General features: G+C 41.3%; 1 protein-coding gene across 1 annotated transcript in view; it reads left to right on the top strand.

Annotated features, from left to right (window-relative positions):
• The window catches only part of TES (testin LIM domain protein), a 59588-nt gene extending 43909 nt beyond the window's left edge, over positions 1-15679 (top strand). The window contains exons 3-7 of the mRNA XM_073651917.1: positions 2717-2969; positions 3315-3650; positions 7341-7556; positions 9716-9874; positions 13425-15679. Coding sequence (XP_073508018.1) covers positions 2717-2969; positions 3315-3650; positions 7341-7556; positions 9716-9874; positions 13425-13616 — 1156 coding nt within the window. The 3' untranslated portion in view covers positions 13617-15679. The remainder of the gene's footprint in view (positions 1-2716; positions 2970-3314; positions 3651-7340; positions 7557-9715; positions 9875-13424) is intronic.
• The last annotated feature ends 364 nt before the right edge of the window (positions 15680-16043 follow it).

Below are 16043 nucleotides of genomic sequence, written 5' to 3'. Positions count from 1 at the left end.
GTAAAAGAAAACCTGAAAATGGCAATTCTACTTCAGTACTTGTAAAACTTTCTTCAGTCCATCTGTTGAGATGTTCGCCTTGATGCTAAGCAGCGCACCAACTGCTCCTTAGATAGGTTAGTGCTTTATTGTGAAAGTAATAATCTATGTCTTTATTAAAACAGATTTAGAATACAGACTGTTCAATCTTTCTTAATGTTGTCCATAATTCAGAGTATGGCTAGTGTTCAGATGAAAAAACAAATTGTATCCAAAGAAGGCTAAAATATGCCATGTATGTGATAGGTCTCTGAGACACTAAACATCTTAACGGAAAACAGATTTTTCCACATTGATAACATTTATACAACTAGGTCGAGATATCCTGAACAATAGCGACTACTCCAAGACTTTATGTAACAGTTGACTTATGTCAAATGACCTGTTCCTTGAAGAAGAGCTATATATTCCAAGTCATTATCATCATAATTTATAAAACGCTAATAATCTGGGAATTCTCGTAAGAGACTGTTAGGTTCTCTGTCTTACTCCCAGAAATCTACAACTGTCTGAATTTTCCAATACCCCATTTGAGTTTTATGATACTTTTTTCATAATGTATCTATGTTACGTTTCCAAAGGCACTTTTGAATTTGATCTACGAAAATTTGAGATTATAAATGAACGAAACATAAAATTATATAATTTTATATGCAACAGTGTATGTCGCATAAATGGTGAGGGTAGCTGAAATCTAGATTCACATTTTAAGCTTAAAAAATTATAGATAGATATATTATGATTTTGTCCAATATGGAGCATTATGAAACTTTGCAAATCAATTTATTAGTAGATTTGTCTTCACTCCTTTAAAAAATAAATAAATGCATGTAAGTGGATTTCAAACTCCTGCTCTTCCCTAGTTTATTTGCTTGCCTATAGCTGCATTGATGTCAAAATGTATTCATTTGGAATACAGATGATGGAAGTGACATGGTCAGTACTCGTCTCCTCCTCCAAGTGTTGTGCTCATCAGGGACAGTGCCCGTCTCCTCCTCTGCTTGTTGTGCTTATCATCAGGGACAGCGCCCATCTCCTCCTCCTCTGCTTGTTGTGCTTATCATCAGGGACAGCACCCGTCTCCTCCTCCTCTGCTTGTTGTGCTTTTCATCAGGGACTGCGCCCCTCTCCTCCTCTGCTTGTTGTGCTTATCATCAGGGACAGCACCCGTCTCCTCCTCCTCTGCTTGTTGTGCTTTTCATCAGGGACTGCGCCCCTCTCCTCCTCTGCTTGTTGTGCTTATCATCAGGGACAGCGCCCGTCTCCTCCTCCTGCTTGTTGTGCTTATCATCAGGGACAGCGCCCGTCTCCTCCTCCTGCTTGTTGTGCTTATCATCAGGGACAGCGCCCGTCTCCTCCTCCTGCTTGTTGTGCTTATCATCAGGGACAGCGCCCGTCTCCTCCTCCTGCTTGTTGTGCTTATCATCAGGGACAGTGCCCGTCTCCTCCTCCTGCTTGTTGTGCTTATCATCAGGGACAGCGCCAGTCTCCTCCTCCTCCTGCTTGTTGTGCTTATCATCAGGGACAGCGCCCGTCTCCTCCTCCTGCTTGTTGTGCTTATCGTCAGGGACAGCGCCCGTCTCCTCCTCCTGCTTGTTGTGCTTATCGTCAGGGACAGCACCTGTCTCCTCTTGAGTGTTATGTTTATTATCATAGCAATCTGCTGCAGCAGCTTCTCCCCAGAGTTAGGGCGCATTCAGTCGTCCATGTAAATTGGTTCAAAATACCGCAATGCATGGACTGGCTGCGGCTCTCCTGACCCGAATGTGACAGCTTCATGTATTTCTATGAGGCTGTCATGCTCTGGTCTGGAGATCCGCGGCCAGTCCATGCATTGAGATCCGATCGGAGACCGATTTTACATGGACGTCTAAAGCTAAATGCGCCCTTAGTGAAACGCCAGTGCTGAACTGACCTTTACACTGCCATCATCTGTACTCCAAATGAGTACATTCTGATATCAATGCATCTAAAGGCTGGCAAATAGGTGGGAAGATTCAGGGGGTTTAGAAGCCACTTCCATACAATTATATTTTTTCAGAACTGATGACATTAAAGTGATTTGCAAAGTTCCAAAACTTTTAATGCTGGACATAATTATTAAAAAGAAAAAAAGTTTAATTACTCTTATAATTGTTTAAGAAGCCAAGCAAATTACTTCTATGCTAGGTTAAAGAAGGCTGTCTCTCTACTGAAACCTATAGGGGTAGCTATTCTGAAAGTCCGTTTTTGACTTTATACCGAGACTGTTGCCAAATTAGCTGTTTTTTCTTTTGACTAAATATCCTAATATAATATGCTGCAAGGCTAGCCCAACAGGTGGCACTAGAGAGACAGCATTCTTTCTGGTGGAGAAGGTTTTACCTACATACCTTTTCTCAAGGAGCTTTGCCAAACCAATAAATCTTAAATCAGTGGCTCACTTATAGGAGTTTGTGTGAAATCGGTAATTTAGAGCAAAGATTTGCAAATACAATATACTCTTTTTATATTTTAGATTTACTGGAACATTTTAAAAATTGTATACATAGTCATATTGACAAACTACATTAATATTGTAATATTTAGCATGTGAATTTGCTCAAAATGCATGTTCTGTTTTAAAATAAGAAGTGTTTCTCTCGGTCATCATTATGATGCGATTTTGATGTGACTAATCATGTTTTCTGAAATGTAGGAAGATCTGTAGAAATTGCAAATGTGGGCAAGAAGAACATGATGTTCCATCAAACAACGAAGATGATCGTAAAGTTGGCAGGCTGTTCGAGGACACAAAATACACAGCTATGATTGCAAAGCTGAAAACAGATGGCATTCCCACTTACAAAAGGAATGTAATGATCCTGACTAGTCCAGTGGCCGCAAAGAAAGATGTGTCCATCAATACTGTGACCTATGAATGGGCACCACCAGTGCAGAACCAAACTCTGGTAAGTACCTACACCTAAGCCTGGGGGGGTGCATCGTTACTAAGAGGTATATGAAGCATGCAATTTCAGGATTACCATATTGTTGCTCAGATCCTTTGCAGAGTAAGAAGATGTGCCTTGAACTGATAGTCTGTATAAACCGTGCTGCAGTGGGAAACATAGATTATATAATCTACTGCAATGCCTAAGCCTTATGTTGAGTGGAGGAGCTGCAGCCATCCTGTCATCGTGATATGTAAAAGATCATAATGTCGATATCACTCATTCTTACTGTCTGGCATCATTTATTGTGTATGCGGTATTTTATTCTCTCTCTATTAACCCCTGTTTTTGTTTATTTTGTAGGCCAGGCGTTACATGGAACTTATTCCAAAAGACAAGCAGCCTGTAGCTGGTTCGGAGGGAGCCCAGTACAGGAAGAAACAGTTGGCCAAGCAGCTGCCCGCTCACGATCAGGATCCTTCGAAGTGTCATGAGCTGTCTCCTAACGAAGTGAAGCAGATGGAGCAGTTTGTGAAGACCTACAAAAATGAAGTCCTTGGTGTTGGAGATATCAAGCTGCCTAAAGAAGTGGGAACACCGGCTGGAGAGGCTGCTAAGCCAGACAATGGAAATCGCAGCACACTTGCTACTGTAAAGAATGTGGAAAACAAGGCAGCTGCACCATCGGGATCGACTTATGTAAGTTACTCACATAGCATTACATCTGATGACTCTTATGTCACCCAACATTGCCTTTTATCTTACTCCATGCTGAATGGGCAAATCTTGCTTGTTTCATGTGATTTAAGAGGTTTTCTCATCTTCTTAATTGGGTAAAATTGCAGAGTTTTTATTACAAGCTCCTTTTGCAATTTACCTCTTATTAAATATCCTCTCTATTCTCAAAGACAGAGGGACTTTTGTTTACTGCTCCTTGCCTGGGTTACCGACCAGCAATGCAGTCTATCATTGGTGGCCGGTCTCCTAGGCAAGGAGCGCAGGTCTTGCCAGCTCTTTGCTGTAGAGCTTGTAAGCGCTCCTCTGAAGCTGACAAGATCACGCCAGCTTCAGTACAACTTCTCTCCTCCAAGGCAAAGCTGCATCTGCTTGCAGCATCAGAGAGCGCACAGCTCGGGCCAGTGGCTCAACCATGTTGTTGGTTCAAAGTCTGTCCTCAAGCAGGGAAACAGTGCGCTCCTGAAGAGTGAAGATGGGACAAACACTTTAATGGTGCCCATACACATTACAGGAAAGCTGGTGGGCGCAGCCAATTATTTTGTGTGTCGCAGTGTCCTGCCTCTTCCCTGACAGATGATGTTAGGGGAAGGTATGATCCTTGCAGCACCTAATCCTTTTAGTCTCTGGGGGTATAAGCCACCAGAAGTGTCTGACAGAGAGTGGCTCCATTCTCCTATTTGAAAGCACATGCATGCTCATCTGAATGACAGACCCCATAAAGCCTGACCTCGAGTTTGCAGTAGATTACACTAGTCTGTTCTAAAAACAGCTCAAAGAGTCCGTCATTGGTCTGCTTTAGTAGATTTCACTTTCCCAAAAATATTTTACAAGCCATTTGTTTTCTTCTCTGCGATAATTGGCTTCTACACTGTGTGGGAGACAAAGCCGTAAGAGTAACTTTGTAGGAAAAACATAACTGCTCATATACAATGAATCTGTGCAGTTCACTGGAAGGTTAATTCATTCCTAGCTTTTCATATTGTTGGCAGCCATTCTTCAATACACAGCTTCGGGGAGGTCTCTTAGTCAGCTGTACACCGTTCTCTGGTTTTTAGCCGCCTGACTTTTACCTCCAATTTGTAGTCTCAGTATAGTAGAGAGTCGTATTCCCCTCACTTTGCTGCAGGCTGGCCAGATCGGAGCCCAGTGTAGCACAGCCTCCAAGAAATCCAACTTTCTGTAGTCGCACCAAGTGTTTATCAGTGCGACTACAGTGACTGACTTTGTCTATGGAGTTTTGGCTGTAAATTGCTGTCAAATAGACCACAATGATTGATTCTCCTCCTGCTTTATATAGCACCAACATATTCCGTAGCACTTTACGAAGGTACAATGTAATACACAAGTGTATAAAAATAGGGCGGTTTCCATTCAGTACCATTCTGTAGTATCATTTCTTGTATGTACTGCACTGCTGCTTCTCCCATTATGACTGTGCTTGCACTTTACCAGAACCATACGTATAGGGTATATGCCAGGGTGATTCTCTCATATCTACAGAGGCCAAAAGAGTGTCCTTATAGCCTACAATTGGGTTATATGCATACGAGAGTCACTGCAAGAGAAGGTAAAAAGAGAAGGTGCCACGTGATACTATTTTTTTTTTTCCTTTTTCCTCTCTAGACTGTCACTATATCCATGTGCTTTGGTATATACGTCTAAAGCTTTTACCTCCCACAAATGGCTCTGATATTGTGTGGGCACAGAGCCTTGCAGATGATAACTGTCTGTTAAGAACATGTGAAGTATTCACAGCAGCACCTAGCTTACATGCAGCCTAATGAAAACCTGGACTATAAGGCTATGTTCACACATCATGTTTTTTTCAGCGTTGTTTAATGCATTTTTCTTATGCAAATTTTCAGCTGCGTTTCACAGTATCAGCAAAGTCAATGAGATTCCAGAAATCGCATGTACACATGTAATTTTTTTTTTGTTCAGGATTTTGGGCTTTGCATGTTTTTTTGCAAAAATAGAGCATGTTACTTTTTTCAACTTTTTTTCACCCATTGAAAGTAATGGGTGGTGAAGAAAAACGCAGGTGTCAGGTTTTTCAGTGGGGTTTTTTTCAGCGTTTTTTTTTTGTGTGCCTAAACCAGAATACGTTTTTTTTCCACTGAACTTTAAAGTACAAGCATAAAAGAGACAAAAGAACAGTGAAAAAAATGCACCAAAAAACAAGCAAAAAAGCAAGAAAAATCCTGAACAACCTGGCAAGAGATCAGGTTTTGCTGCAGAAAAAAAAAAGACTGAAAAAAACATGATGTGTGAACATGGCCTATGTCCACTGCATTCTGTTCAATAGTAGCTGATCTGCAGTACCTGGCAATGGCCACTAAATGGTGTATGGCGCCGTGGTGTCCACTCCTTGCACTATTTATGATGGCCCCTGATGGAGGAGATTGCAGCTGATCAGGGGGCGTGGAGGGGTTTAAGGTGTCAGATCCCACCCGATATTGATCAGATATGTCCTCAATATAAAAGGAGTGGACAACCCCCTTAAAGCTGGTTTCTTATGGGCATAATCGGCACCAATGAACGATATAACAAATTGATCAACATTACGTTCAAGGCCCTTTTTCAAAGGTTACTGCGACCTGTACACAATGAGAACGATCATTCTATTAATCAGTTTACAGGCAGCAGAAGCAATGCACTCGGGTGGGCCGATGAGATCTGATGATAAGGTGCTCAGCTTGTTTGTTGGCTGCCATATTAACACAGGCCAGTGATTGGGAACAAGCTTTTTATATTTAATATAAATGCCCACCTAGTTAATTATCGAGCCACGTAAAGGGGACATTTAGTGTGCGTTCTTAAAGACGTCTCCATTCTGTATTTTATTGTCTGTGCCAGAAAGTCTGCTATTCTGAAGCTATTGCTTACAGCACCGACTCCAAATCCTTTTCTCCTAATTTATGGTGCACGGTCAGGAATTCTTTGCATAAACCTTGCTTTTTTTTTTTAAGCTTCTACAGACTTGATGTAAAAGGCAGCAAACGTGAAGTGGAAAAGCGATGTTGGTTCCTGTGTTATCTGTGCCGAGCAGCCCACTCTGCTTGTATTTACTCTGACGGCTCCATGCTTGGACGTGAATCATATGTCATAAAACGTTCATTACTCACAAAACTCCGTCACAAGCACATCTCCAGTTATGGGAAAAGCCACGGCTGAGGCAATCTTTCCATCAGAGGCGTTCCTTTCTGCGGACAATGGGATGTTTGTCACGGCAGGGAAGGGTTAAAAGATTGAGAGGGCGAAGAATGCACTGTGACCCGACTCACAATTGGATTGTTAATTAGCATTTTATTGTTGCGTAGAGAGGGAGTGTTGGGACATTCGGGATCTCTGTGGAAATAGCTGTGGCATGCCTTCTCAATCCCTGTCACAGCAGGATTAGAAGGCCTCCCTGCATTGCTGATTGATGGTCCATGTCACTGTCTACATGGCACTATGGAGCTGGGATGCATGTAGGTTTCCGGACAGCATATGTTTCTGTTGGCACGCTCCCAGGCATGCTCTGTATCTAGCACTGACAGTCCTGTGGTTTGGCTTCCAGCTTCCTTCCCATTGCTCTATATTAAATCTCATCTACCTGTGCTTTGTTGTAAGATCTATTCTATTATCAACTGTTTTCTGTTGTGTCCACAGTACTGCTTCCGGTGCAAGGAGAACATGAAGGAAGGTGACCCTGCGGTGTATGCTGAGCGGGCCGGCTATGACAAGCTGTGGCATCCTTCGTGCTTTGTCTGCTACACCTGCAGTGAGCTTCTAGTAGACATGATCTACTTCTGGAAAAAGGGAAAACTCTATTGTGGCAGACATTACTGTGACAGTGAGAAGCCGCGGTGCGCAGGGTGCGATGAGGTAATCTCATGGTCACTTATACAGAATCTATCACCTACTATACGACTTGTATGTAGAAGAATACCTTAATGGGCTTGAGCCAAGTTTAGAAGTTCTTCTCTATCCGTAGGATGGGGGGATAACCTCCTGAACGCTGAAAGCCTCCCCCAGTCCTGAGAACGGGGCCACCTGTAAATGGAGTGGTGATTTATCAAGCATTCATTCTTAGTTTGAGTGTCGAAGACCAGCCAAGCGCAGTGCTTGTCCATCTCCAGTAGCCCCATTATGAATGGAGCGGCAGTGCGTATGCTCTACCCCCACTCTGTTCACATGGAACCCTGTTCTCGGGATTGGTGGGAGTTCCAGCGGTGGTCTCCCTGCGAATGGGAAGTCAGCTCCTATCCTGTGGTTGGGGGATAACATCCAAACTTGGTACAATCCCTTTAAGCAGCAATCCTAATAACAATACAGTTTTAAGGAATGCTTTTATTTATTAGATATTGCTTCCATCACTATAGAGCTTGTAAGACAGTAGCTTGCTAAAGTCACCACAATTATGGAGCTTTAGTTCTTGACTTTTCACCCCATGAGCCAGAATATAAAGCCATTCTATAGAGCTGTAGTTGCAGAACTAAAGCAGCTTCCATTCTGCTGGCCTGGAACTCTATTACATGGGTGGTCATTCATCTGAATGGCCACCATATAATACTACATATCCCATGCACCAATCGCTGCAGGGCTTGTCTGGTTGCGATGTGCCTTGGGGTAGTTAGTTATGGCCTCTTTCTTAAAGTGTTATCTTTGATAAAGTGTACTTTTTTATAAGGGTATTTGATGTATTTGGCCACGGCCCCACTATCAGTATTTGGTCAGTATTTTTTCTCAGGAGTGGGAGCCAAAACCAGGAGTGGGTGATTAAATGCAGAATTGGTGACTTGTTTCTATTATACCTTTTCTCTGATTGTTCCTCACCTGGTTTTAGCTCCCACTCCTGAGAAAAAATACTGACCGAATACTGATAGTGGGGCTGTGGCCTTTAAAAGGCAGTTGTGGCAGACTACAGAATTACTGTTTCATTCATAAAGTGAGTTGTTGCAGTTATGGAGCTGTTCAGCGAGGTAGCAGAGTGTTTAACCAGCGCACTGCTCCGGTGTCTGTAACTTCCCCTCTAGGCAGTTGATGATTTCTGGCAGAAGTTGGTGGTCATTCTGTGTATATGAGCAGTGTCTTCAGTCCTATCTATTTTTAATATTCATTAATTAAAACCAATCTTCCTCGAGTCATCAGCAGCGTTGTCTTCTACATGGATGGAATTAATTTAAGTCATGAGTTCTGTTAATTAAAAAAAATTAATATGGAGGTGTGGGCACAAATCATTTCTATATTTCCATATTCTGTTGGCAGAGATTGGCTTAACACCTGGTGAAGAGCAGAGCCTTTGCCTTCCATAGGTGTAAGCAGCCAAAAGTGGGGACAAAAAACCTATTCAATGTGTGGTACACAGCAGCAATATACATGATATGCTGGTTCTGACTAAAATACCTGATATGGTTAGTGTGCTATTCCTTTACTTCTCAGCAAATCTCTGTGCACCACAGGCTTAATCTTTACTGCATGTTTCCAAAACGAAGACCATCCGTATTCATCTGTATAGAACGTCTATCGACTATGAATATGTTAGTAACAAGAAGCAATTCATTTTTCCTGTGAAGAACAGAGGAACGTTGCTGTGTAATATAAAAACTGCATTGTACCATTATAGTGTATAGTCTACTCCCGGCTGTAAACTTCTAGTCTTCATTTGCTAGTTTACTATAGTTATCAGAGTTGATCAGTGATTTATGCTAAATATGTATATTTCAATAGCATAGCAATAATTTAGTACCATCATTAGTTTTATATAAATGCATAAGAACAATTACGATTTTTGCAGTTTTACCTGTTAATAGAAATTAACATCAAGGTTGAAGACGCTACGACATTTATCTAGTAGTTTCATGTTACAGGCTTTTCAGTCGCTAAAACTTTGTTGCATTTCTCCTAAACTTACACTAGGTGGCAGAAATCATCAGTTAAAAAGTAAGGATCCAGTGACATCTAGTGGTCAGATTTGAAACCGGTAACATTATACTACATGATAAAGCACCATAAACAGAATTCTATATTTTTTCTCTTATTAGTTGATTTTCAGCAATGAATATACTCAAGCAGAAGGACAAAACTGGCATCTGAAGCACTTCTGCTGTTTTGACTGTGACTGTGTCCTGGCTGGAGAAATTTATGTGATGGTGAATGACAAGCCAGTGTGCAAGCCTTGCTATGTGAAAAATCATGCCGTGGTAAGACCGTGTGACTCCTTTTATTAATCCTGAAAAAAATTGAAACTGTCTTCTGTAGTTTTCTAAAGGCTGTTAAAATCTGCTATATTACATCCTGACTGAAACTGACAGCACATTGCGATCATAGAAAGATCTTTAATTAGTTTTATTTGTAGCAGGAAAAATGATTACATCTTTGTGTCAGTTTATACGATAGTTTAAAAAAAGACTTCTATGTAACAGTGCCTTCATAACGGTGAAATGCAATTATCTGGATTTGGCACACATACTATTTTGAAGGAGGCTGTCACTCAGAAAACTCTATTTAAATCACTTGCGCAGTCCTATAGGGTACTTGGCCCTTATAAAACTCATACTTGCAGTATAGATTTCACTTCTTTAGTTTATCAGAAAAAAAAAGCTTTACTTCATATGCAAATAAGTGCTCCTTGGTGCCCCATTTAGTCCCTTCCAATCAGCATGCTGCGTACCTCTCCTTAGCTTGATCGGCCGCGCTCCGTTTTTTCCAGTGTAAGTGCTGCCTGAATTGAATCTGACCCTGCATGTCAACTCTTGCACCGCAGGAGCACAGTGTCCGCGCAGGAACACTCTTATCCCTTTCTCTTGTGGGTGTTGACTGCCTGCTACCATGTAATCTTGTGTACAGCAAGCTCAGCACCAGTGTTGAACAAATCCCGTAGCTAAATCCTTCTTGGGAGATGGTCCAGGCACTTGCTGGACTTTCTTGGGTCCCCTGAAGCCTTCTTCACAGCAGTTGCAGTTCTTGATGTTCTCATAAATGGTTGATTTAGGGGCAATCTTGCAGTCCGCAATGGCCTTGCCTATAAAGCCATGATGATTGCATGCCTTTCATTGGAGGTAACCATGGTTAACAGAAGATGCGTGTGATTACAAGCACCAGCCCGCTTTTAAACCAATCAGTCTGCTGTAATAAATCAGTGAACATGACAAATTGACATCAGCTGCTTTATTCTCTACACTTTCTCATGAGCTAAGGAGAAGATCACTGATGATGTAAGCAGGTCATTTTGTGGCAAGGCTGAAATTCAGTGGAATTTTTTTTATTCTTGTTTTAATTTTTTTATGACAAGGAATGGCTTTGCAATTTTTTTTGCAATGCATTCGATCACGCTTCATAACAATCTATGAGTTAGTGCAAAGTGCCACTTTAAAAACTGAAGGGTTTGACCCTTTAACGAGCCTTGTCACATGACTTGGGATAAAAGCCAGAACCAGAAACTCAATTTGAAGACACTGTGTTTCGGGGTACTGCCCCTCATCACTGTGCCTCCACTGACCTGCCTCCTATTTTACCTAGCCCCGCACTACTAGATGCATTTATGTAAAATAGGAAGCAGGTCAGTGAGCTGTCATAAGAGCATACCGATGAATATGTAAGCAGAGCACCAGAAATTGCAAGATTTCTGAATATTTTTTTATTTTTTTTATTAGAAGTGTAAATTGTGATATTTTAAGTGTATTTTTTTTAAATAATTATATATATATATATATATTTTTTTTTTTTTCATAACCTGATTTTAAACAATAGGTAATTTTCTGACAACACATTCCCATTAAACCCACTTAGTGCAGGCTTAAGCCAGACTGTATCTGTAAAGAAATGATGGGGCATATTTATGAATGTCTATGCATGGAAACTTAGACTAGCTTATGAAAGTGGTTTATGCTGTTAGACTAGACAGTCTTAAAATTCACTGGGTTTATCAAAGTTTACACCATCCGTTAGTTAGCTTACTTTGTGTCAGAAATTTACACCAGAAATTTTGTGTATTTTTTAGTCACCGGTGTTCCCTTTGCGGTAAGTCATACCCTTTGCAACAAGGCCATGTCTCCTTGCCGAACAAGAAGGAAAGGGTCTCTGAGGCTACTCTCACATCAGTGTACACTGACCTGTGTTTCATTGATCCATGTACCATACCAGTTTTAAAAAGTGATCCATCTTTCCGATCCGAGAGACTGGGATTCTCATTAATTTTGCTGATCAAACTCCGCCATTAAAGTCTATAAGGATCTGTGATGAGAAACTCAAGACATACTTTTTATTTTGGTTTTCCATTTCTGGTTAATCCGTCTCTAACTGATCCATTGCTTATAGATAAATAATTAGGTTAGGCAGTCTACCCGATTCAGTGAGGGGAAAAAAAAATAGATGAGAAAAAAAAATCAGCTGAATCATGCATGACACGAGACACTTTTCCATTTTCATATAAATGTAAAATGTATTTGTTAATGTAGCCTGAGGCTGTGTGCCCACGTAGCGTTTTTCAAGCGTTTATGCTGCGGAATTTCCGCAGCGTAAACGCTTGTGAAACGCTAGGTAATCCGCACCCCATGGTCCCCAAGGGGATTCCGCATGTTCTATGCACATGCTGCGGATTTTTCCGCAGCATTTATGCTGCGTACAAAAATCCGCAGCATGTCATTTAATTATTTAGAAGCGCAGCGGAACTCCCGCCATTGACTTGCATAGAAACCGCGACTGTACATTTGTACAAGCGGCTTCTATGCGTCTCTATGTGCGGATGGTACCCAGTTCTGGAGGAGAGGAGACTCTCATCCAGACCTGGGTACCATTTGTACCTGTAAAAAAAGAATAAAATAACAAATAAAGTTTATATTCACCTGTCCGGCGTCTTCTCTCTGAATGCCGGCATCGCTTGAGGACCTGCGGTGACGTCACAGTCATGTGACCGCAGGCCCTTCACCGCTCTGTCTCGCGATATGCCGGCAGCCGGGAACCAGCCAGGAAGCAGCGCTGCAGCCACGCTGGGGCCTCGGGGGTGAGTATAGCTTTAGTTGTTTTCATTTTTACGGTCACACTGTATAAATCCATGCTGTTTGCATGGATTTATATAGTGTGACCTAGTTGTCAAGCACTTTCCAAGTGATGCTATCGCCTGGAAAGCGCTTGTCAATCTGCATGCGGAAACGCATGTGGATCCGCATGTATTCTGCAGGAAAAATGCATGCACAATCTGCATGCGTTTTTTCTGCCAGGGAGATGCAGAAATGCTGCAGAAATTTTCTGCTTCATTTCTGCATCGTGGGCACATAGCCTGAGACTCATAGTTTTCCTATTTATTAAGTCAGTTCACCTATATTTCCATATTATGCCGGTCAGGCACGTTCCACGCTGCACGGAACACTTGGAGTACAGCAGGATGAATGGAGGAAGAGCCAAGATCCAGCAGTAGGACTCATACATAGCAATGATTAAGAACATGACTCTGAAACGCGTTTGTGACTTAACTCTTGTATGATTTATTCCAAGGTGTCTAGAATAAAGACGATGCATGTTAACAAGGCATGAGTTATACTGCTGGATCTTATCTTCTCTCTTCCCACATAATAAATATGGTGCATATCATTGAAGACCGCTATTTTTTGGGGCGTAAATGTGGCCAGAATTATGGTACATTTAGCTAGGTAAAGGTCTGGCTGCCTACATTGATGTGTATATGTGTTCACTTTGTCCCTGGAGATAATCTTAGACAGCTTGTGACTGGCTTAACTTTTTTCCTCCTTTTAGACATGCCAAGGTTGCCACAATGCCATTGATCCAGAAGTTCAGCGCGTGAGCTACAGTGGATTCCATTGGCACGCCTCATCCGACTGCTTCTTGTGCTCCTGTTGCAGCAAGTGTCTGATCGGCCAGAAGTTCATGCCAGTAGAGGGGATGGTGTTCTGCTCTGTGGAGTGCAAGAAGAAGATGGCTTCCTAGAGAAGAAAAGAACGCAATATTTTACATTTCAGAATCAGGTAGAACTTTTCGAAGATGAATCTTCCAGCAATTATGGAATAAATCTACAGGAGGTCCTAATTCTGTTTAGAAATGAAAAAGCTCTTAAGGGAAAAATATTTTCATGTTTTATGCAAGTTTATCAAAACTGAAAATGTTGCTTTGCTTGATTGTAAAAACCACATCACTTTCACTGCCTGATTTCCTTGTATCCTAACCTATTCCATCCCCTGGTATTTGATTGCTGCACTTCATAGTGAATGTAACGTATCACCAGTAAATAGTAGCCACGGAGTTCTTATTTGCTGTCAAGGCATTGAAAGCTCCATTCTGGGCAAGCAATACAGGGGGATGTAATGCTGCCTAAAATGGGTGCTCCAGGACTTGAACCAATGTTTTAGTACCTGATTAAAATCTTACAGACTTACATTTAGGTTGATGACGAGCTATATTGGAAATTTAATTGCTACAATATTGGATGTTACTAGAAGAGAAATGTCTCGAAGAAATGACCCATAAAGATTTTTAACAACTTTATACATATTAAGTTATACGGTTTTCTAATACACTTTAATATTTTAATTTCTCACAGTTGGTAAGATCTCTGCTTCTTGTCATTAAGTAAAACTTTTACATTTTTTTGTATCCACTGGAAGAAAACAACTTTTCAATGTATAGTGAATACAGTTTATTTGCTGAAACTGTAGTAAACCTTTTTAAAGGGAACCTGTCAGCAGGATTTACCCTTAGGAGGCATTAGGAGTGATCTATCAGCCCCTCTAGTGCCATTTTAATGGTAGTAAATGATATTAAATCCTCCAGGCTCTCCCTATGTGCGGGTAGTAAACATTGCTGTGGGTGTGATCCCATCTTGCTGTAGCAGTGAGCGACAAAGGTCTCTGACTAGTCTGCTACCCACAGGCAGGGAGAATTTAACTAGACTTTTAAACGCACACATGTAGCGTATAGGGATCATTAAAACCCTGTAAGGGGGCTGAAAAAGGGGTAATTCCTTCAGTGAAGTTCGCTTTTAAGGACTTCTATACTGGAGTAACATTTGTGCCACTTTACACGTACATATACAAGTCAGTATAAACAATGCAAATGGGTTGGGTCCAGTACAAGTTCTCACTCCCAAGGATTCATCCTGGTCCTGGTATGTGTAGACTTAACATGAGAAATGTTTTCTTAGGCTTTAAGAATATTGCTCCCATCTAGTCATAACCAAATAATTAAGGGTTGACTGAATGTAAAACCGATATCTGACTCCCTTGTCTCATTTGGATATCATAAAGGGGGCCAAAAATGGAAAACTGGCCAGTTCCTGCATTACTTGGCTGTCAATTCATTTAAAGGGCGTTTTCAGGACAAAATGAGTGTTCAAACCTAGCACACAGGTGCTTTCTGGTCCCTATTACTTCTGTAAAGCCAGAGCTGTCACTTAAGTCAGAGAAGGGCACAGATAAGTAGGTGAGAAGGTGCACTGAATGGCTTGTCCATGGTAAGGGTGCACTGAGCGCCTCTGCTTGGTTTGAACACTCATTTTGTGGCAAGCTTCCTTTTAGTGTTTGGCTTGTAATCCCTGTATATGTTGCCGCAGAATGTCCAAGTGAATAGTAGCTGAACTTTAAGGGTTTGAGAAGTCGGACCCACTTCTTCGATTTAAAATGGGGTTGTCTTTGTGAGAAATTGGATATTGAATGTTTCTTACAATAAGACCAATGTTATAGGAAACCCATAACTCATGAAAAGAAAGCAGCTTTCAGCATTTCAACCTCCAGTATAGCAGACTAAGAAGAGAATCTGTATATGATATATGTAGTGATGCCATTTGCCAAGCAAGGAGTTAATCTGTTCTATAAATCCTCCAGGTCTCTTTTGTAGTTGGAAGGAAAACCCATTGTATGGCTATGTAAGTCATACAGAACCTTTATGTGCATGCTGTTTACCAGGTTTAACTATGCAAACCTATCTATAGCCTTAGGAACTGTTGACGTTCACGCACTTCTATCAGCAAATAATAAAAAGATACTTTTGATAACCCAGGTTTGTGTCATTATACATTTTTCTGACTTGATTTTCCAAAGATCCTGCAGAGGGAGATCACTTCAAAGATTTCTTTGTATTCTTCTGAATGGTATGCATTATATGCAAAGATATTCTAGCAACGAAACGTGTGTAAAGGTTCCTCACCCATCGTGCTTCTCCAAATCAAAGCCTTTCTTCTGCCATCGCTATGTAAATTAAAACGAACACCCTTTAAAATAAATCACTGTCAAATTGTGATAGTCCTGTGGCAACTGTGCAAACAGCAGACATTTGAAAAGTCCTCTTTCCAGTGTTAGTTACTGTTCATCCTCATAGTCTCCTTTTTGCACAAGGTATAGGTTCATGTGCTACAATAGTTGG

The sequence above is a fragment of the Phyllobates terribilis genome, unplaced genomic scaffold, assembly GCF_046119375.1.
Source record: "Phyllobates terribilis strain yellow unplaced genomic scaffold, ASM4611937v1 Scaffold_11__3_contigs__length_659146591, whole genome shotgun sequence".
Classification (NCBI taxonomy): Eukaryota; Metazoa; Chordata; class Amphibia; order Anura; family Dendrobatidae; genus Phyllobates; species Phyllobates terribilis.
This window is presented reverse-complemented; position numbering and strand designations above follow the sequence as displayed.